General features: G+C 41.8%; 2 protein-coding genes across 3 annotated transcripts; one reads left to right on the forward strand and one right to left on the reverse strand.

Moving 5' to 3' along the window:
* Positions 1 to 360: 360 nt before the first annotated feature.
* Positions 361 to 12547, reverse strand: gpatch2 (G patch domain containing 2). Of its 2 annotated transcripts, none has more exons than XM_085372302.1 (10): positions 12399 to 12547; positions 11338 to 11581; positions 10413 to 10960; positions 9526 to 9590; positions 8385 to 8582; positions 6267 to 6387; positions 5915 to 5954; positions 5590 to 5654; positions 5369 to 5457; positions 361 to 2705 (listed from the first exon to the last, which is right to left on the reverse strand). In XM_085372302.1, exons 1-10 carry the CDS (start codon positions 12446 to 12448, stop codon positions 2536 to 2538), a joined length of 1590 nt encoding a protein of 529 aa, XP_085228428.1. In that variant the 5' UTR covers positions 12449 to 12547; the 3' UTR covers positions 361 to 2535. The 2 variants fall into 2 exon arrangements, with proteins under 2 accessions (XP_085228428.1, XP_085228427.1); XM_085372301.1 differs by having other exon boundaries at positions 10410 to 10960.
* A 950-nt stretch (positions 12548 to 13497) lies between these two features.
* On the forward strand, positions 13498 to 15213 carry LOC146616982 (uncharacterized). The gene is made up of 2 exons (XM_085373238.1): positions 13498 to 14610; positions 14683 to 15213. The coding sequence occupies exons 1-2, from the start codon at positions 13498 to 13500 to the stop codon at positions 15211 to 15213; spliced, it is 1644 nt and encodes a 547-aa protein (XP_085229364.1).
* Positions 15214 to 22256: the final 7043 nt, after the last annotated feature.

The raw sequence follows: 22256 nt of genomic DNA on the forward strand, positions 1-22256 counted from the left end.
TTCAACCAACTTCAAAGCCTCAAAAATATTGGTTTAACTCCACAGGACGACTCTCAAAATTCAATCCCGTTGTTGTTAATATGGGTAAATTAGTAAAAGAAATTAAACACTTAAATGCTGCATAAACTGCTGCTTTATTAAACCACTAATCTACATAATACTATGCAATTAAAAAGAGCCCATCATCAGGCCGAAAAAAGAAGAAACACAAAACCAGTCAAAGTTCTATAGGCAAAAAAAAACAAAGAAAATCAGCAATTTGGTACATTTTGGTGTAAGGAAGGCGCTGGTCAAGAGAAAAAGGCCTGAAAAACAACAGAAGAGAAAATTTGACAATCGCAGAATTCCTTTTCCTTGACAAAGAAAAACCTTTTCACAATAATCCAAGACAGGAACACTCTCCAGGAGGTAGGTATATCATTGTCAAAGTCTACAATCAAGAGACGCCTTCATGAAGGGAAATACATGGGGTTTACGACAATGTGCAAACCAACCCCTTCAGAACAAGAAGCCCAGATTAGACATTTAAACTATTAAATTTTTTTTTAAACAAACAAAAAACATAGATGTTCCTAGTGGAAACAGTTGATTTATGGAGAAGATAGGAAAGGCCCATTATCTACAACATAACCACAGTGTTAAAGCATGAGCATGTATGGTTCCAGAAGAGCCTGGTTACTTGGAGTAACGTGCTGTAGTGATGATGATGTGGCTGCTCACCGAAGCAGCAGGATGAACTGTGAAGTGTACAGAGCAATAGTCTCTGTGCAGATTCAGCCAAATGCTGCAAAGCTGATTGGACAGCGCTTCACTGTACGGATGTATAATGACCAAAACATACTGCAAAAGTAACCCAAGAACTTTAGGTCAAAGAAATGTAGTGCTCATAAAAATGCTGAGTCACCTTAACCTAAGTAATCAGGCTTTTTTCCCCCCTTTCTTCAAAATCCATCCTCTACCTGGGGCTGCAGTAAAAATGTAGAGATTTTTTAACAAATTATAATCATCAGGAAGGTTACCTTTGAGCCTTCTTACAAAAAAAAGACAATCTAAAATCAAATTAATAAACAATTAATGCGTTAGTCTTTTTTGCTTAGTTTCAGATTTAACAGTTTTGGTTTACAGAGGCTAAATTTCTACTGTATACCCTTTTCTTCCACATCAGAGCTCCACTCACATGTCTTTAAACTGTCACGAGTTTAATGAGGTAAGTTAGGTCCTAAGGTTAAAAGCTGTTCAGAGGAAATACTGCTACACTTTAAATATCCTGCACCATTTCTAATCAACATCTTTCTATTTTTTTTCTGGCCCCTTGATCTCTCAGCTGCACTTAAATTTACTTTAGCTATATATCCACAACAATCCGCTGTGTCTGGCCAATATGCTAATGGGGTTAAATTACCCAACAGCTGCATAGTAAATAATACAATTAGGTAAGCAGCCAACTTATTTTAATAAATGCGTCTGACTTCCTGTGTTGTGCCGCAGGTGTCTGATTAGACGTTAGCCAGCCCGCACTTCCCCACAATCCTGCGAAAAGGTCTAATCAAGCAAATTAAGCGGAAAGCACCGGTTAAACACAGGTTCCTTCCTTCAAGAGTGTGCACTGAAACGCCAAAATGCTCATATCATACCGTGTGACTGTGTAAAGTCACAAAGCGTGCTTACTCTTGGCTACGTTTTCAGCAACACTGTTTAAAAACCTTAAATTACGTTCAATGAAACGAAAAGCAGGGTGTGGTGAAACTTCGGGCTTCGTGTGCAAATCTGTGCATACTGGTGCTAAATGAAGAGAAATTTGTAACTTGGATTTTCAGCCTTTTTCTTTTTTTTTGGGAGAGAGATTAAAAACATTCTCATGATAAGATTTCTCCAATTAAATCAACAATTAAGAAAAAAAAAAAAAAAGGAATTGGGCGAGGAAAAACATCCAGATATCCAAACTTACATCAATAAAGCGTACCCTAAATTCATTACAATTAAAAAAAAATAAGAATAATCTTGAGGTATAGCCTTCTCAAACAATTGATTTTAAAATTATTGTGCAACATCAGACAAAAACCCTATCATTGATTCACTAACCAACACAGCCGACTGAAGAACCATTGCTGTCGTCACTGGCGACCTGAAGCAATACTTATTTGTATGTAGTCAACAGCACCCCAGTTCTCTGACCAGTAACACTGGCATCTGAGGTAACAGATGAGACATCACATCACATCACTTTCTCCAACATGGAGTTTCTCAAGAAGACGCATTTGCCATTCTTGTCTGTGGATCACTTTCCGTCCTTTACTTTCACATGTTAAGGAGTCTGTGCAGAGATCTCAGTCTTCTTGCAGTTTCCCCAACATGGGAAAGTTTAATTTTTGTTTCATCTCAGGTCGTTTGCTATGATGAGCAGCGTCCTTCTCTTGTTGTTCGTGCGCCTGGATTATTCCAGACCTTTGTGTGTGTGTTTTTAGATAACCCTGAGGAGAATTTCATCTCGTCCCTCCTTGGTGGGGTATATTATCCTGGCCTCACTCTGGGTGTTCAGCTGAAACCCAAACCCGTGCCTTTAGGTCTCTGGGTGGCCCGGATGGGCTCGGTAATGCCTCTTCCCTCAGGACCCAGGCCCATCCCTGGACTCCAACCCATGGTTTGCAGCATGCGGTTCCCCATGTTGGTCTCAGGGATCGGAGGTGCGTTCTCCCCGACCACTCCTGAAAACAAAGTTCACTGATTAAAGAAAGCTAATAATTTCTGTCTACGCATCCTCACTCATACCATGTTAAACACTACGTACAAGTGTCAGCTATAAAGGAGATCTTCAAAGCAGCTCAGACAATGTACGCGTGAAATGAGTAAATAATAAAGTTAGTTTGACGTGCCCCACAAACAGTTTAAACACAAAGCTAGAGACAGTTATAGCATATAGCATTATAGTAAACAACATAACAGGAAATTCAATCACAGGTAAGTGGTACATAAACTCTTCTGATTACTTTCTCTCATCTGTAGACCGTAGCCATCAACAAGCAACAAATTTTTTCCTCCCCCAAATAAAGTAAGGTAGACCTGCCTTTTGTCCTTAGTGCCTTATTGCTATGTATTACTATTGCTATGTCTGTGAATGGAGTTCACAGTGTAAGGAGTGCTTCGAGTACTAAGTCAGAGTAAAGAACGGCTATTTATATAAATTTCAGTCCATTTAGCTGGGACTGTACTAGAAGGGGAAAAAGTACTGGTGGCTGCCAGTGATACCCTCTCAGTCTTCTGGTAGATGTGCATATGGTATGAATGTAGGTGACATCTTTGTTATCATAGGAAACTTGACCTCTAACCTTAATCTTAAAAATAAATAACTGGTTTATAAAACGATGACAAGATACATCAGAGTCAAGGAATACATGCACTGAATACATGAAATTCCTTGAACTACACAGGAATAAATTGGCACCAGAAAAATGTTAAATAACTAGTTTGTCATAGTACTATCAAACTGCTAGCTTTTTTTTTTTAGTCATATAAATCGAGGACAAAACATCTGAAATGTATCCAGTGGTTGGAATATTGAGGCAAAACAGCTGTTTTGAAGCTTTTTGAAGTTGATATGTGCAAAACAATTAGGTCCAATATTAGATCTGTTATGTTTTAATCACACAAGCTTAGAGATCGCTCAGTGAAAAATTTGTACATCTCAACCAGTTTGTGGCTGTCGGCTGTAGCCAGGGGAAATCGGTTGCAAATAAGGTGCTGCACCAAAAACCATCTTGTATTTGCTTTGGTTGCAACACACTGTCTGCAAGAGTGCAAGACTGTCTCGCTTCAAAGTTAAAGTAAAGAATGCGCTCGGCAAGTAATTTGCAGACAAGCATGCAAACTAGTGGCGGCCTGCTTGCGAACAAAGCAATTGCAAGAAGGTTTACAGTACAGCACCATATAGGTCTTTTTACCTACTGTCAACCTACTTACAACCAGCAACCACTCGCCAACCTTTTTTTTAACATTATACATTTAATATGTGGCAAAACATTTTATGCTTTTTAGTCACTTTTAAAGAAATTAGAAGTGAAAAAAAAAGTTACTAGCAGTATTTTTTGGATTTACAATACATTAACCCTAAAACATTAAAATCCTCTTTCTTATTTACAGATCTGACGTTCTGTCTATCTGGTGGTTCAGCTTTAGTATAAACGTAACCATGTAATTGACTTGGCCACATTTTCAATGGTGTAACAAATGCAAGCAGTGAAGGGAAGATCATCCGTGTCTGTCTCAGACACTGATCATTTTGTCCTCCCTCTTCCTGTAAGTTCCCAGTCCAGTCACAGAGTGCAACCTATTACCCTTTTTAATCCTCCTTTCATTTGTATGCAGGGCAGAGTAAAGCTGCAAGCTCATTTCCAGACGCGACCGTCTGAGGGTTCGAGCACGCCAGGAAGGACATTTGGCCTCAGAGTACAAATATGCGCCAAGTGAGTGTCAGATATGTACACAATGCAACACTGAATATGCCACAATGATACTTTGGCAGCCCAGCAGACAGTGGTAATGTTTTCCATGTGCTTGCTGGGTGTTGCCGCCCTATTTAACTGATTTTATCCAAGTTTTTAAGCAGCCACCTTAAATAAGGACCTCATAAAGTTGAAATTAATCTTTGGTTACACTTTTTTTGTCTGCCCAATTTCTTTAATGTGTGCTCCATTTCTTCTGTTTTTAAACACAAATGCTTACCTTTCTGTTGGGCCTGGGCATAAATTAAAGAAGCCTGCACCTGAGCCAAAGCATGCATGACTCTTTAACCCACAAGTGACAGCCAACTTAATCTCATAAAACACTTCAGTACACTAATGTGGATACAATGTCAGCGTTTAGGTATAAATTACAATCAAAAACAAGATAAAGCTCCAAACTAAATACATTACAGGGCCAACATTAGCATTAACTCGTCCTTCCTCCTCCAAAAGGATAAACTGGCCCAGAGGTAAGAGGAGTAGTTTTTTTTTGGAGGAGGTGGAGGGGATGAGTGGAGGGGCTAACGGCTAATCCAGTATCTCTGCTGTGGCAGCGTGATTTAGCCAGCTGACTCTTGTCCAGCAAAGCTTAGGAAGGAAAGGGCTTTATTAATGAGAGAAGGTTGTGCAGGAGGGAGGATATGAAGGGAGAAAGATCCGCTTTCTCAAAAATATGCAGCTAAAGCGCACACTTCATCCCAGTCTGTACAGCAGAAGGTGTGGAGGAAAGCTTGGACACATTGAGCTCAACGAGGAGGAGGGGGAGGGGGAGGGGGAGAGGAGAACAGAAGAGAGCCAAAAATACAATAAAAGGAGCAGTTGGTATAAAGTGCCAGATGGTGTGCTAGGTGAAGCTAGGTGTTCAATACCTGAAGGTGCAGTGGAACCAAGGGGGGCTGCTTTGCGCCTCCGCTTGATATCCCCTGTGCAGAGCGAGCCGAGGTGTCCGCTGGTCTGTCTGTAAAACCAGTCAAGACACGCAAAAATATGATAGCACCCATTTGATCTTAAATAACAAGAAAAGTTCTCATCCCTTAACAAAAACAAAAACAAACAAACAAAAAACCCAACGAAGTCAAACTGTTCTCACCTGCTTGCTGTTTTTACTGAGCAGGTCCTCCGATGCCCTCTGTCTGAGAGTGGGTCCCAGTGCAACTGAAGGGGCAATGAGGGAGACACAAAAGAGCGAGTTACCCCTGGAATGAACTTTGTATTCTGCATTTTAAAGTCATTTTGGAGGCTTTTTTTTTTTTTTTTAGCCTTTTTTAGGTGGGTGTAGAGAGGATAGGAAAGCTGGGGAGAGAGCACAGGTGAAGGAAGGACAGTGAATGGCCTCTGAGTGGATTCAAACCCTTTTATTCCACAATAAAAGGAATAAAAGGGAAAAAAAAGAAAGAGAGAGAGAGACAGCTTACCTGTCCGTGTTCTCTCCTTGAGCCTGAGCTGAACCACGGCCTGTCGGAGATATTATGGTATCATTACACAGAAACTATTGCTTCTCGTCAACCACAGAAACTAGTGCAGATCTCCCAAAGAAAACAGGATTATCAAGATCTTTCTCACATTAGCTAACACACAGGCAAAAGCTGAATAAGGTCTCATCATGCTTCTCTGTTGTCAAATAAAATGCTTTTATGATGTCAGTATAAAATTTATCATATCCTGCAGGTTTTTAAGTTACTTTTATTAATTCTTCAACACCAAGGTTACTTATTTAAATAGCATCTTTCATAAAATGGAAAAAGTGATCATGCAGAAAGAACTCACTCGTGGGTGTCCTGAGTTTGTCTGCTCAATCTTTCGCTGAAGCCCTGACTGGAGGTTCCCTGCAGCCCTGCCTCAGGTACCTGATGGTTGCCATGAAGGCGGCTCAACCGGGCCTGGAAACCTGACAAACACCAGCGCAGGTTCATCATTATTTAACCTTACGATAAGATCAGTGAAATCACTCAATCGGTTGGGTCAGGAACATTTCAAGGTAACAAAACACTGATACATCTTTTGAAATCCCAGCTTATATTTCAACAGGTTTGTAAACAGAGCATTATCCACTGGAAGCTGAGGTAATCTTAGTATGATGTATGGAATTCAACAAATTTATTAGACCACCTGACAATTAAATAGTCCTAATTCACACATAATTACCAAAACGCTTCATTTTTATGGCCTCCTTCGGAGCTTTCACAGAAATGGAAGCATACTGGAATCACCACCGTAGGTGCATTTCATCTAGCATTGAAACATTCTGGAGCTTTTCTTGGGCATAAACACAACAATGCTGACCAAAGAGTTTAAACTTTAACTTTTACAGCCACAGTACCTTATTCCAGGCATCTGCAGTCCAGTGTTTGTGCTCCTGGATGTCTCAACAATGGCTTCTTAGCAGCTAGCCTTCTCTTTAAGCCTCGTTTTTTCAGCCCTCTGCTTATTGTCATCCTGAAGACCTTTATATCAGTAGTGATTTTCTTTCTGCCTTTAGTACTTAAAACTTTGAAGCACTGCACAGCTGTTTTCTGCCTCTTCCTCTGCACATTTTCCAAGCATCAGTCTCAGCAATTGATTGGTCCACAGCATACATGACCACACTGTGAGAACACTTTAAGTCTTGCCCAATGTTGTCTCAAAGCATACCCAGCATCAAGAAGTGCTTTAATGCAGACTCTTTTCTTTTCATTGAGTTCTCAACGATTTACCATTTTGAAAAGGATCGATGGATTTCAAACTGAATTCACTCATTTTTCTGTTTAGGAATTCAAGTGAATTAATTTGGCATCTTAATCAAAAATAAGCAACTTTAATATTTTTTCTATGTTTTTTGTAAAACAATACATTTGAAAAATCATGGCTAAGAACAACAATTATATTTTAACAATCATTTTGATTAAACAGCTTGCACATACTGGTGGATAATCCATTGCAGAAACATAAAAAATGGTTTTGGTAATGACAGTACCTTTAATGTAGGGTGGCTGTGGCATAAACCTGTGGTCTAACAAATCTGCAAAGTTGCTCCAGCTTTACGTCCAGCAACTATGCTGTGTGATGTGGGCTCCAGCTTTTGGGCACTGATGTGAAGGTTTCAGCTGAACACCCAGAGTGAGGCCAGCACCACGTTGGTTGGAAAATAGGTAGGAGATGATATGTCACGACTAACAAGGTGTGAAGGGGGGGGGAAGCTAGATTAAAGGTACTGTCATTACCAAAACTGGAGGACACTCGAAAGAAAGCTTCATGCAGCACAAGTCTGAAAAATGTTCTTTTTGGTGCTGAACACTGCAAACAAAGCCTTTCTTCAGAGATACTCTCTTATTCCACACATCAGTTTATTGCTGTAATGCTGATATGTCAGTGTGAACCGTTTGCCTCCTAGTGGTCTTTAGTGAGACTGCAACAACTTTTCACTACAGTATCTTCACTTTGCCCCTCATACTAGATATTATATTACATTATATGTTAGAAAGCTACTCCTTCCATCTGCTCCAGCTAGGGGGCACCACAGGAGATCGTTGGTTTCGACCTAGTCCCCGTCCTCTCTCTGTCAAACCAACCACATTCATAAAACTCCTCTTTGCCCATCCTCTTGCCTAGGAGCATCATCTTCACATCCTTTTCTCAATGGAGCAGCATATCCCAGTTCTAATCCAGCTCAGAGAAATTCAGTACATGCTTGTTTCTCCCAGTGCAAATCTGGGCATCTTTAAACGAGCTAATGACTCCTTACATTCTTTTACATACAAACCTACAGTCTGTTCTTCACCCCTCTTTAGAGCCACCATTGCTTTGGATGGTTGACCAAAAAAGGGAGGGGGAGAAAAATAATTGCCATTGTGTCCAAGTTTCTAAGTGATTCAAATGTGACTGTGAAAGCAAGCACCAGAAGCCTACCTCTCTGTGCCCCAGGGCTCATGAGTGGGAAGGATCCAGTGAGAATGCTGTTAAAGACAGGGTCGGCTAGATCCAGCTCCTCTGACCCAGTCTCCCTCTCCCACCAGGGAACAACTCCTGCTATCCCACAAGCACCCCCGGGCCCCGGACCGGAGCCCGGCTCACCCTCGTAGAACCAGTCACTCTGCTCATCGTCACCTAAAAGAAGGAGTATGAAAAATGGGACCTCACAGAAAAGCTGCTTAAACTCATATACAAAATGAAATAAAAAGCAATTTCACCATATTTAGAAATAACTGGGAAGGATCAATAATCAATAAGGACAAAAGAGGAGAACACAGTTTCTAAAAGCTAGCAAGATGTTTGAGAGAAGTGCTTTTATGTTGTTTTTACACCTGTGCTGTTTTTTGCTGTTTAAACTGTACTCTGGTTCATTTCCCCCCTCAGTCCAGTTCACTTGTGCAGGTGTTAACAGGGTAATCGCACTCAGGTACAGAGCAAACAACCACACCAAACGCTTTTAGAGGAGGTGGTCTAAGTCCGATTCCAAATGGTGTGTGAATGCAATCTGAGTCAACTACCAGGTGCATGCTGCAAGTCTGAACTAAACATCTTCACATAGCCAGGAGTGCTTTGCATTCTGGGGTGCGGCAGAGTACCATAGTTATTCACAAACAGTACAAATAGTCAGTGCGTGTTAGCAACTAGCTGTAAAATTAATGTAAATTCCCCATGTTGGACACTCAGCCAGAACACAGCACCTTCATCTTCCTGTACTTAGTTTTTTTGCTCGAGCTCCAGACAAAATAAGTGGACTAAATGTTCTTATGTGGTTTGTACTGACCCATTTTGGTTCACTTTGACTTTTTTTTCTGCGTCAATAGAAACCAAACCACAGGAAAAAGCTACAAGTTACAAGTACAAACTCATCAACTGACTTGGACCAGGGTATGCGAGCTATAGGTGTGAAAATACCCTAAAATTAGATTGCATGCACTTCCTACAAAACACAACCCAACACAACCACTGTGTGCAGATGCGGACCCTTACCCTTTCACAAAATCCTCACTTCTGTGTGCACTTCTATGCAACATGCCAGACAGTTTTTGACACATACCTCAGTACACATCTCAGTACATACCTTGCCTCCCCTCATCATTTGTATAGAGGCCTCCATCACTGCTGTTACTCACACTGCTGGTCTCACTGAGGAAAAAATGGTAGAAAAGGAAATTCAACCAAGTGTTTCTCCACTGCATAACTATATCACAAATCCACATATATCCCATGCATTTGCAAATAACATTAATGCTAATAAATAATACCTTAGACACTTTGTGATAATATAAAACACAACAGTAACGTAAACTCCCCCATGTTGAACTACTGCTGGCAACCTTAATCTTTCCTCTGCTCTGCAGCCTTGATGAGCTCAGCACAGCTATCCACCTGGTGGCAATTTTTGTTCAAGTCCCCCTTCAGCTCACAAATGATCTCAAGAGTAGAATAAGGACTACCTCTGCCAGCTGCAGTTCATGATGGAAAAAGCCTGTCTAGCCCCAGGATGAGAGACTCCAGACAGTTCATTACCATCAAAGCCACAACAATAACCTTACTAGCCCTACAACGAGTAGGGAAACGCTAGATGGTAGTTAGCAAGTTTCCATTTAGATTTTTTTCTTCTTTTTTTCAACTATTTTTCATTCAATAAAATAAGTTCCCAATACATTCTAAATGAAAGCAGCCATCAAAGAACATGCATGAGAACTAACTAGTCTGGAACTGGCAACATTTTAGCTTTAAATAGTCGCTTCTTTTTGGTGACCTATGCACCAAACACATTTCAGACATTTCAAAAACATTTAAAAAAGATATTAATTTTAGACAACCAGCCCCAAACACTCCCTTGCCTGCAGTACCACAAACTGACACTAAGACTCCATAAAAATCGCACACAGTAGTACATACAGAGGGAGCTACAACATCGGGAATTACGAGGCATAAAAAGAAAGGCAAAACACTAACCACCTGTCACTCATGTCCTCATCCGAGCCCTTTTGCTCCTCCAGCTCCATCTTGTCTTTGGACCCGTCTGTTGGAGAACAGACGGGGTCTTCACTCTCCACCACAACCCCTTCATCAGCAGCTTCCACTCCCAGCCGGTGTGTCGCCAGTTTCCTCTTTTTTACTCTGCTTTTGTTTCCACTTGGCTCTACCAGTCCACCTCCGCAGAACTCCATGGCACCTCTTCCCTCACTTGCACCCAGTCTATGTGGCTTGCCACCAACACGGGCTTTGGGTACAGGCGGTGGCCCAAGCATAGTGGAGGTGGGAGGTTCTGGATCTATGGGTGGGTCCACAGCCATGCGTTTGACCTTACGTCGTCGCCTAAGGCTTCGAGTCCCCTCTGCTGAGCCCAGGACACCCAGGTCATCCGGCCAGAGCGGCCGTTTACTTCGCCCCATGTCGGCTGTGTAGGGGATTCGCCGTTTGGGGCCAAGTTGTTCATCTGAGTCACTGTTGTCACGGGCATGGCTATTGGCAGCAGAGACAGCTCCTGTACTGGCACGGTAGTCCTGCAACAAATGACACTGTGGTGAATACCAGGCTGTGATGCTGATGCTAAATTAAGACACTTGCATCAACACGAGTATGTCAGCTAAGACAGAAGCAACAGCAGTGGGGCCAGATTTATGAAACACAGACACATTTTTACCCAAATAAAAATGTTTGCTATTGTCCAAAACGCCACACTATTTTAATATATTTTGGATCCCCCCCCCCCCCCCCAGTTACATTTTTCTCCTCTTCTCAAAACAACTACAGCAAGCCAGATAACTACATCCTCAAATGTAGTAAAACTGGCTCAGCTGGTCTTAGGTAACACTGTTGACACAGGGTTTCAAACAGATGTGTCTTGTCCACAGTCCCTATTCAATTCACCCTATCTCACCTTATGTTCCTCCACACTGGACTCTGAACCCTCACTGAGGTGGCCCGTCTCCCACGGTGGATGTGGGTTGTCTGAGCGTCGTTTCCTACCCCTCCGCTTCCGAGCCTGTCTCTTTAGCAGACAGCCCACTGCCAGTGCATGGTCACCTCCATCACCAAAACCACCACGGGCAGCTTGCTCTGAGCTCTCCTCCAGCGCTGACACCAGGTCATGGACCAGCTCGTCCATCGTTCGGCGAAAGTGCCTGAGATTAAGCAAAAAGGAGGGTAAATACAATTTTATCTCACACCAGGAGTGGACAATCAGATACCTAAAGCACTTACAAGCACTAACGATTTCGCGTGTGCACGTGTATTGGTATAGAGTATAAGAATGTAGCCATTATGTGTAGATTCCTATTGATGGGCAAACCGCAAGGAAACTTAAGAGACGACTCCTGACTAAACAGATGCAAATTGAAATGCTATCACGTCAGCTAGCTGTCGATAAGCCCAATTGACGGTGACAACTTTGGACATGGGAGTAAGCTAGCTGTAAAATATCTGAGACTATAGCCTGGTGATTATTCACATTACATAACGTCCATGTCTTCCCAGCAAGCAAAGCTAGGGCTAACACACGATGGGTGCACTGCTGAAAAACAGTATTAACAAATCTCAGGCGATACCATTTAACAGCCCGCGATTGTGGGTTGCAAGGTTCTCTAAATCGACGCTTGCTTTAGTTTGCACTTTAAGTTGTTAGCTTCGAGGGCTAACGTTTTCTTGCTACTTAGCCAAGCCCTTCCAAAACAAACCCTGAACTACAGAATTTAAAAGCTGACCAACTGCTGGTACGTAACAGCGTTAACATGTAACAACACTCACGGCATTAACTTATACTTAGTTTAAACAAGCGCCGCCAAAAAGTAAACAACAAACACACCCTAAAATATTCAGAAGAGCTTAGCTGCTAGCCTGTTAGCGCAGCTAGCCTTTTCTCTGCCTCTAGCCGGCTGATTCACGAGAGTGGAGTGGACGTGAACAATATGTTACGTCTCCGCGGTTTCAAACACCACCTACCAGCCAGTTCCCGCTTTGCCGATGGTTTTTAGATTAGCTGCACGGAACATGAAAGCCACCAAGTCCCCGCTATCCTTAGCCAGAAACAACGGACAAACACTGACACGCCACTGAAACCATTCTGGCACAAAAGCTAACGATCAGCTAACTGGATATGCGACAAGAGGAGGACACCGTGAAAGCAGCAGCAAGGTACTGTGTTGCCTTTGAGTGCTGAAGAAAATCTACAGCATTGCGATGGGAGAAAGAGATCGTCAGAACATAATAATATTAAGGAGCATTATAATTATTATATTTAAATACGCCAAAACTGGATAAAATATATGTATGTATGTGGTTGATGTCGTATCTATAAATATTTGCGTACCATTAACTGTCATGTATGTACACAATAACTGAAAAGCTGCTGTTGCAATAATGTACATGAATGCAACATCAAGCGCTTGACTTCCACGTGTATTTACCTGTATTGAACACTAGAGGACGGTGTAGTATAAAACTGGATCCATGGTTGAACTCTGCCCTGATAGCGGCTGGAGGAGGACTATCCTCCGCCTGTGGGCACTTTGGCACGAGCGAGGTGCCCACGGCAGCACCCGCTGCTTGTTGAGAGTAAGAGCAACAAGCGCTTTCACGTCAAAAGTCGTCATAAATTAAGCCTCCAATAACACCAGAAGCTAGTCGCTTTTTAGGGAAAAAACGACGCTAAGGGGGTTTGAAAACTCCCTAAATATAGTGACAAAATCGCTAAGTTGGCAACACTGTTTTCAGGGTATTTAAAAAAAATTCAAAACAAAACAAAACCGTGCATCTCAATGGTATTCTCTGAGCATGCGCAGAATTACGCACAGTTGTCATGTGATCCAGTGAGCGAACAAGGGATCAAAGGCTCAAAGACCGCTGACGTCATATTCGCAGCCACAAAAGTCTATAAATACCCCCTCTTCACCTTTGCAAACACAGTTTTCTTGGAACATTTTCAGAAACGGCGAGTTGTGTTTAGCAAACCAGAAACTTTTCAGAAAGGGACTATTTTTAAACTTAAACAATTAAGCAAACATTTTTTATTGTGACACTTTGCATTAAAACGTTTAAAGAAATGTCACACGAAACATTTAATAATTCACAGTCTGACGGAGAGATTCGAGAGGAATCACAAAGACTGTATGGGTTGATGGAGAGAGAAATACCTGACCCTATGGAGCTTCAAATGAAAATTCAACAACTCCAGTTGGAGTTGAGCACCCTAAAGCTCAAAAAGAATTATTATAAAGATCATTTCCATCAGTCAAGAGATGAGCTTAAACACGTGAAGGCTCAGGCTAAAGAAAATCAGACACAGGTGGAATCTCTGGAGGCTAAACTTCAGGAACAGGAAAAGTACGTTCAGACAATGCACCATGACTTTTTGGAAAAGGCGGAATCTCTCATTGAGCAGAACAGCAGCATTGCTGCTCAGTTGTCTCAGATTCAAAGTGATAAAAACGAGCTAAAGAGACAGAACACAGATCTCAAGGACTCTTTAGAGAGACTTGAGCAGCAAGTGGGAGAAGCTCACCATGAAATAATAAAAAAAGAAGAGATAATAGAAAAACAATATAGGAAAGTATTTCAGAAGACAGAACTCACAGTTGAGCTGAAAAGAGAAATTTGTACTCTTCAGCGTCAGGTGAGACAGACACTTGATGAAAAGCAGTTGCAGGTCAAATCTCTGGAGGCTAAAATGCAGGAGCAGGTTAGCACAATTCAGAGGATGCACCGTGACTTTCATGAAAAAAAAGAATATTTCCTTGAGGAGAACAGCAGCATTACTGCTGAGATAGACAAATTAAAAACAGCAAACACAAATCTCAAGAAACGTTTGCAAAATCTTGAGTATCAAGAAAAGACAACAGAAAGTCTGACACTGCAAATATTTTGGCTGGAAGAAAAAGTCAAAAAGCAAAATTTCAAGATTGTTCATAACAAAGCTCTCATAGATGAACTTTATGAACATCTTAAAATGAAAAGAGAAATAATTAATAATCTTAAGGATGAGCTGAGACGGGAGGAGGAAGAAGAAATATTAGCTGCTGTTCACAACATCACTGGTGAACCTCTGCAGCTGGAGAATTTTGCTCCTGAACCCGAGGAGCTTGTTTCTCCTGTCTCAGAACCATCTCCTGATGTGGTCCCGACACAGGAGAATCTTGCTCCTGAACCCGAGGAGCTTGTTTCTCCTGTCTCAGAACCATCTCCTGATGTGGTCCCGACACAGGAGAATTTTGCTCCTGAACCCGAGGAGCTTGTTTCTCCTGTCTCAGAACCATCTCCTGATGTGGTCCCGACACAGGAGAATCTTGCTCCTGAACCCGAGGAGCTTGTTTCTCCTGCCTCAGAACCATCTCCTGATATGGTCCAGACACAGGACAATCTTGCTCCTGAACCTGAGGAGCTTGTTTCTCCAGTCTCAGAACCATCTCCTGATGTGGTCCCGACACAGGACAATCTTGCTCCTGAACCTGAGGAGCTTGTTTCTCCTGCCTCAGAACCATCTCCTGATGTGGTCCCGACACAGGACAATCTTGGTCCTCAACCCGAAGAGCTTGATTCTCCTGTCTCAGAAGCATCTCCTGACGTGGTTCCGACTAGTGGTTCATGGCGTCATGGTGCCAAACGCCTACTTAAAATAGGTTTAGGCGTTGCCGCAGTAGGCCTTATTATACCTGCAGCTTACTGGGGCTTTTCAAAGCTTAATAGTGATAGCCTATTTAACTCTGTCTGTGGCCTCCTTGAGCCATATTCCTACCTTGATGATCGATTAGTCCCTTTTTAAAGACTAGTAATGATGGACTGCTTTTCATCCACAGTCCAGAAAATCATACGTTGTTCATGTTAGACAACATGAGCAACATTTAGCTAACTTGTGCTCTCATTTTTCTTTTCTTTTGCCTCTCACCCCCCAACCAGTCGCGACAGATGACTGCCCCTTCCTGAGCCTGGTTCTGTCAAAGGTTTCTTCCTGTTTAAAGGGAGTTTTTCCTTTCCACTGTGCCTAGTGCTTGCTCACAGGGGATCATTTGATTGTTGGGGTTTAATTTGCTTGAACTAAAAAACTTCAACATTCTGGTGAGGGGTTCACATAGTAGGGAGCACTACAAAAGCTACAAATCTTTTAAAAAGATTTGTTAGCAGCAAATAAAAATAAAGAAAACTATTTTTGAAAAACATCTCTTACGGCTCTGTTTATTTGCTTAAATGAACACATATTTTTTGTCATAGAAGAATATACATTGTCTTAAGTATTTAATCATTTTAAATTTAGCCCTGCGCTGCATGAGATAAACTGAGATGAGATAAACTGTGGCACAGACGGCTGTCGGCCTGGCGAGGGAAAGTTCTTCTTCAACCTCCAAACTGAACCCAGTTTGTTACTCGCAGCATCGCAAAATTAGACACAGCAATTTCTTAGAGTCTGGTTTAAGTCCTGAAATGACATCTCCTTACCTGTCACGGTTCTGGGTCAGTTTGACCCAGTATTTTGAGTTGTTATGTTTTGGTGTGTTTTTTGCATTATGGATTGTTTTCTTATTCTCTTGTGGTGCTTTTGTTGGTTATGATGATGATGATGATGATGATGGTGATTATTAATCTATGTTTTAGTTATTCTTGTTTAGGGATAGGTTTTGTGTTCTCATGTTTATTGCTGGTTTAGTTCAGTGTCTAGTCTGTCTCTCTCTGTCCAGTCCGTGTCTTAGTTTAGTGTGTATTGTTTCCTGTTTTATTTTGAAGGATTGTGTCTTATGTCAGTGTGTCCAGCTTCGATCCCCTGACTCGTTAGCCCCAATCTCTCCCAGCTGTGTCTCCCTCCTGTTTTCCATTCCCTGATTACTTCCCTGTGTATATTAACCCTGTGTTTGCCCTTCCTCAGTGCCACATTGTTGTACCATCGGATTATGCCTGTGTGTTTTATACTGTGTTCACTACCCTTGTTCAGTTCATGTTTTAATTTCTCCAGCAATAAAGTTGAGGTTTTGAGTTACAATTCTGTGTTCGAGTCCTGCATTTGGATCCTCATTTCTGCCTGCCCGCACACAAAGCCCTGACATTACCAGCATAGAAGCATTCACAGTCATTACACTGTATGTACACTATATGTGAAAAAAAAGAAGAAAAACAGAAAGCCAAATATGTCTGTGAGGGTTCTCAGTCATCCAGGTCATCGTAGTCAAGGGAGCTCGCAAAGAAAGGCGTCTGGACTTCTTTAAGTTACTTGAAAACGTTTCACCTCTCATCCAAGGAGCTTCTTCAGTTCTAAGGTCAAATGGTGGAGAGTCCCAGATATAAACCTAGTGGGAGAAAGCCAAATAAGAAATACTTCTAAGCAGTAGAAGGTTGTTGACAGTAGCAAGCTACAGGTCTCTCAATATCTTTCAATATTGCTCTCCCTGAGAACGCTGTGAACAGCTAGGTTTAAGGTATTCTCAGGTATTAGAATTTAACACATTTAAGTATACTGACATAAGTAAGTTAGTGGAAGTTTCAGGTGACCTCCTGCAGCTTGCTGGAATTCTTGTCTGGATTGCCTAAGCAAACACTTGCTTGGTTGGCAACAAGATATCAAGTTAGTGGGGCACCTGAGACACACTTTGTCTAATTAATTGCAGTGTTTTGCCATTCTCAGTGAGAGATGAGAGGCCTTATAAGTGGGTTTTGATAACAATGTCCCGGGGGTACAAGCTGCAGTTTCGTCATCGATCTCACCCTTTTCAGAGAAAGTGACTTCTGTCACACTCTGTGAAGACACTGGGCTTGTCATAGGAAATATGCTACAAAAGGGCTATCACAATAGTGCAATCAGAACACGGGATTAATGAGCAAGGGATTTTATTCCACTTACTTCTTGATTCCAGATACTATATGTCCTGAAGACCATCACTCCAGGAGAGTGGTTCACCTTAGTCCTCAATGATGCTTACTTCCATGTGCCAGTTCATTTTGAACACAGAAGGTTTCTGCATTTCACCTTTTGGGAAGTGTGCATCAGTTTGCTATCCTCCCCTTCGGCCTGTCCCTTGCCCGTTGGATTTTTACGAGGTGACAAGGCCATCCTTGACCTCAATAATCCTGCTGAGAATAAAGATCCCTGATGATTTGCTTATCTGCATCCCCTTATTAATTAACATTCCCAAGACCACATGGTGGTCTTGGGAATGTTAATTAGTTGGGCAAAGAGCTTCCTACATCAATCATAGCAGGCCAAGCTCAACCCTCCAAGACCCAAAGGTTAAAACTTTTCACTATATAAATAAAATGGAATTGCAATTTAATGAATATGTCAATAATTTATAGTGTTTTTAAATATTCCAGTATAGTAGATACATGGATGTTAATGCACAGTAATTGTACACAGTATTGTGTCTGACATTACCTCTAAGAGGGCGCCATGGAGTCAGTAACGTGTAGAAAAATGCATAGATAACAAAACTGGAATCATATAAATACGGTTACACCAGCAAAACAATGTGAGTTAACTGTTACTGTTTAACTTTTGTGTTAACTAGATTGACATTAATGAAGTCAAGGTTAAATTTTAGTAATGGTGGTTTCAAAATATTTTCAATGCACTGATAGGTGATCCAGAAGTAGAGGAGTCATCAGTGAATAATGAAACTGGAGATGTCACTTCTAGAGCAGGACATCTGACTTAATTCTAATGAACCACGTGCCATTCATTCTTCTTAAAAATTTATCACAGTAGTTCATTAAAGAAAACACGAGAGAGTGAGAGAGAGAGAATATGAACTTAGATTAAATAAATAACTCAAACAAGTAAGAAAGGAAACATTCTAAATTCTCATTGTACTGTTTTTGCATCGCACAGTTACTTTTTTTGTGACGTAATTGTGAGTAACTGTGCATCGCAATCAGTGTTGGTCAAGTTACATAAAAAAGTAACTAATTACTGATTACTTCCCCAAAAAAGTAATCCTGTTACTTTACTGATTACTTATTTTCAAAGGTAATTAATTACTTAGTTACTTAGTTACTTTTTAAAAATAATAATAATAATAATAATAATAAATTTTATTTATGAGCGCCTTTCAAGTCACCCAAGGACACTTTACAATAGGATAAAACACTTAGTAAAACAATGGCAGAATAAGAACAATAAAATAAAGCACAAGATAAAATGAACAAACAGTGGATTCACAGTGAATATGCAGATTTGAACAGATGAGTTTTGAGTTGGGATTTAAACTGGGGGAGAGAACCAATATTTCTTATTTCAGGGGGCAGAGAATTCCACAACCTGGGAGCAGAGCAGCTGAAAGCTCTGCTTCCCATGGTGGTGAGGCGGAAGGAAGGTACAGTAAGCTGGACAGAAGAAGAAGAACGAAGTGAACGGGCAGAACAAGTGGTGGTTAACAGGTCAGAAAGGTAAGAAGGAGCGAGGTTATGAAGGGCCTTGAAGGTGAGCAGAAGAAGTTTGAAAATTATCCGGAATTTCACAGGGAGCCAGTGAAGTTCCTGAAGAACAGGGGTGATGTGCTGGTAGGAGGGGGTTCTGGTGATAATGCGAGCAGCAGAGTTCTGAACCAGTTGAAGCTTATGGAGGGATTTTTGGAGGAGACCATGCAGAAGAGAATTGCAGTAGTCAATACGGGAGGTAACAAGACTATGTACAAGAATGGACGTAGACTGGGTGGAAAGAGAAGGAAGCAATCTGTTAATGTTACGTAGATGGAAGTAGGCAGAACGGGTGAGGTTATTGATGTGTGATTTATAAGAAAGTGAACTGTCTAGGATGACACCAAGGCTCTTAACCTGAGGAGAAGGGAGAACTGTGGAGTTATTGATGGTGAGTGAGAAATGGTTTGCCTTCAAAAGGTTGGATTTGGTGCCAATAAGGAGGATCTCAGTTTTATCCTCATTGAGCTTTAGAAAATTAGAGGTAAACCAGGATTTTAACTCGGATAGACATTCTGTAAGGGAAGAAGGTGGGAGGGAGGAATCAGGTTTGCAAGAGAGATATAACTGGGTGTCATCAGCAAAACAGTGAAACTGAAGATCAAATTTGCGGAAGATGGTACCTAGAGGGAGGATGTATATTATAAAGAGAAGAGGGCCTAAAACTGAGCCTTGGGGTACACCAGAGGTGACGGGGAATAGACGAGAGCGGAATGATCTTAGTTGAATAAACTGGGAACGGTCGAGGAGATATGATTGAAACCAGGCGAGGGGTGTGTCAGAGATGCCGAGAGAGGAAAGTCTGCTTAGAAGGACAGAGTGAGAAATGGTGTCAAAGGCTGAGCTCAGATCTAAAAGGACGAGAATGGTGAGAAGACCAGAGTCAGCTCCGATTAAGAGATCGTTAGTGACTTTAAGTAGAGCAGTTTCGGTACTGTGACATGAGCGAAAACCAGATTGAAATCTCTCATAGATGTTATTATTAACCAGGTGTAAATGAAGTTGAGCTGCAACCACTTTTTCGAGTATCTTAGAAATGAAGGGTAGATTGGAAATCGGACAGAGGTTGTTAAAGTTGTTAGGATCTAAAGAAGGTTTTTTCAGTATAGGAGTGACTAGAGCAGTCTTCAATAAGGAGGGAACGATACCGGTGGTGAGAGAAGAGTGAATGATAGCACAGATGAGTGGGAGTAAAGAAGAGAGGCAGAATTTCACAAGCCCCGTGGGCATGGGGTCAAGATGACATGTGGCAGGTTTTGATTTACATATTAACTCGGAAATATCAGATAAATCAGGAAGATGAAAAGTGGAAAACGGCTCAAAAAGGAGAAAAGGTTCTGGAGAGGGCGTAGACACAACATTTGATCTGAGTTGCTGGTGGATGTTATCGATTTTCGTAGTCCAGAACAGCATCAAGGAGTTGCATGTTTCAGAGGAATAGAAGTGCGGTGGTAAAGCGTTGGGGGGTTGAATTAGTTTGTTGAAAACTGAAAACAGAGTCCTAGCATTACCCTCATAAGAACTGATAATACCAGAGTAGAAGCTTTGTTTGGCCTTGTTAATGGAGTCTTTATACTGAAGTACATGGTATTTATAGATTTCTGAATCAACAGTTAAACCAGATTTCTTATATTTACGCTCTAGCTGCCGAGCTTTGGCCTTCAGAGCTCGGAGGTCAGAGGTAAACCAGGGAGCAGAGCAAGTGAAGGAAACAGAGTGGGTTTTTACAGGAGCCAGAGAATCAAGGACAGTGCGTAGACAATTATTATAATATAACAACAAATCATCAGGAGTAGAATAGAAGTCCGGAATCTGAAGATTGTCCAAACTGGTAGTGAGAATGTCCATATCAATGTTCTTGATGTTGCGGAACGAAATGAGACGGGTTGGCTTGGTAGAAGAGCAGCAGAGAGTAAGGTTAAATGAAAGGAGGAAGTGGTCAGTTATGGGGATTTTAGTAGCAGAAAGATTCGAGGGAGTAAGACCAGAACAGCAGACCAAGTCCAGGGTGTGTCCTTTAGAGTGAGTGGGGAAATCGATAAATTGTTTAAATTCAGAGCCTTCGAGACAGGAGGAAAAGTCTCTGGTGAGCAGAAGGTCATTATTGTCCATGTGAATGTTGAAATCTCCCACCAAGATCACATTTGGGGAGAGAGATGAAAGATGGGTTAGTAGATTAGCAAAGTCACTGAGAAAGACAGGGTTAGGTTTGGGGGGGCGGTATACAGTAGCTATGATAGTGGGAATGGGTCCAGTCAGCTCACATGCAAGGACCTCTAGAGAACTAAAGGTATCAACATTAACCGGCAGGACTTTCAAGTGCTGGCGAAAAAGGATCGCGAGACCACCCCCACGACCTGAGCAGCGGGGTTTAGAAAAGTAAACAAACCCCAGAGGAGCAGATTCGTTTAGCTGAGAAAAGTCATCAGGTTGTTGCCAGGTTTCAGTTAAGCAGAAAAAGTCAAACTTATGGTCAGATAGGAGGTCTTGGATGAGAGGTCCCTTACTTGTCAATGAACGAATGTTTAGAAGACCGAAGTTGAGTGGAGTATCTTCTTTTTTGCTAATCGCAGTGGGCGCCCTGGGCAGGTGGGCTAGAGATCGATGGTTGACAGCCCGATCAGGGTTCCTGCGAGGGCGGCGAGTAGCAGACCAGAACGATTTAGTTCCATTGGAGTTATGGAAAATCCTGCGGGACCCGCGATGGATGTATCTCTGGCGAGGCTGGAAAGTGATGCCCGGGTGGTAGTGAAGCTCCCGGAAAGGACTGAAAATCTAGCAGCACAAGCACAGAGATGCTAACATTAGCGTGGAGGCTGTTAGGTCCAGAGTGAAGGGGAACGTCCTTACATGTTTAATAGACATTAAAGCTTTAATATGAAAGGAACAACTCTTTTTATCTAGCTGTAGTGTCACTTTTCAAGAAAATCTCACATGGTCAGGTGGGAGACATTTGATGAGCTGACACTGAATGACCTTTGTACCCTTCCTCAGTTCTGCACTCAGTTCTCCAACTTTTGTCATGATGAGTCTGGTTTGCACATTTCTGTGAAGGGAGTAGCAAACTCTACTCTTCTAATATAGCAAATACTTTATGAATACATTTAATCTCTTTAAAATTAAATGTGCTGCTGGGAATCCTTGGCACTCGTGTGAATGTCACTTTGACACATAACACCCACCAAACAGTGTTTTAGACTAAGGAGCCCCCCCATCCCCACCCCTTAGACTAACAAAGGTCATAAGTTCAAACACACTGTGTATAATAGTCTAATATTAATTACAGTAATCACTGGAAGAGTCACTGGGTACTTGGGAGTCTTGGATTTCACCCAATGCAACAGGTGGTCTTGTCTCAACGTGATGCAACAACACTATACTGTCAACAAAGGATCAACACCCACAACA

Source organism: Diplotaxodon limnothrissa, linkage group LG15 (genome assembly GCF_057381915.1).
Source record: "Diplotaxodon limnothrissa isolate DT_005_m linkage group LG15, D_limnothrissa_male_GT1.1, whole genome shotgun sequence".
NCBI lineage: Eukaryota > Metazoa > Chordata > Actinopteri > Cichliformes > Cichlidae > Diplotaxodon > Diplotaxodon limnothrissa.

What these genes read in the sequence shown, in the direction of transcription:
- LOC146616982 (XM_085373238.1), top strand. Translation starts at nt 13,498, where the DNA reads ATGTCACACGAAACATTTAATAATTCACAGTCTGACGGAGAGATTCGA. An exon ending in CTCCTGAACCCGAGGAGCTT is followed by an intron (nt 14,611 to 14,682) that starts GTTTCTCCTGTC and finishes GAACCCGAGGAG; the next exon opens with CTTGTTTCTCCTGTCTCAGA.
- gpatch2 (XM_085372301.1), bottom strand. Translation starts at nt 12,448, where the DNA reads ATGTTCCGTGCAGCTAATCTAAAAACCATCGGCAAAGCGGGAACTGGC. An exon ending in GAGCCCTGGGGCACAGAGAG is followed by an intron (nt 6,388 to 8,384) that starts GTAGGCTTCTGG and finishes GGTGTTTGTCAG; the next exon opens with GTTTCCAGGCCCGGTTGAGC. An exon ending in CAAGGAGAGAACACGGACAG is followed by an intron (nt 5,655 to 5,914) that starts GTAAGCTGTCTC and finishes TTGCCCCTTCAG; the next exon opens with TTGCACTGGGACCCACTCTC.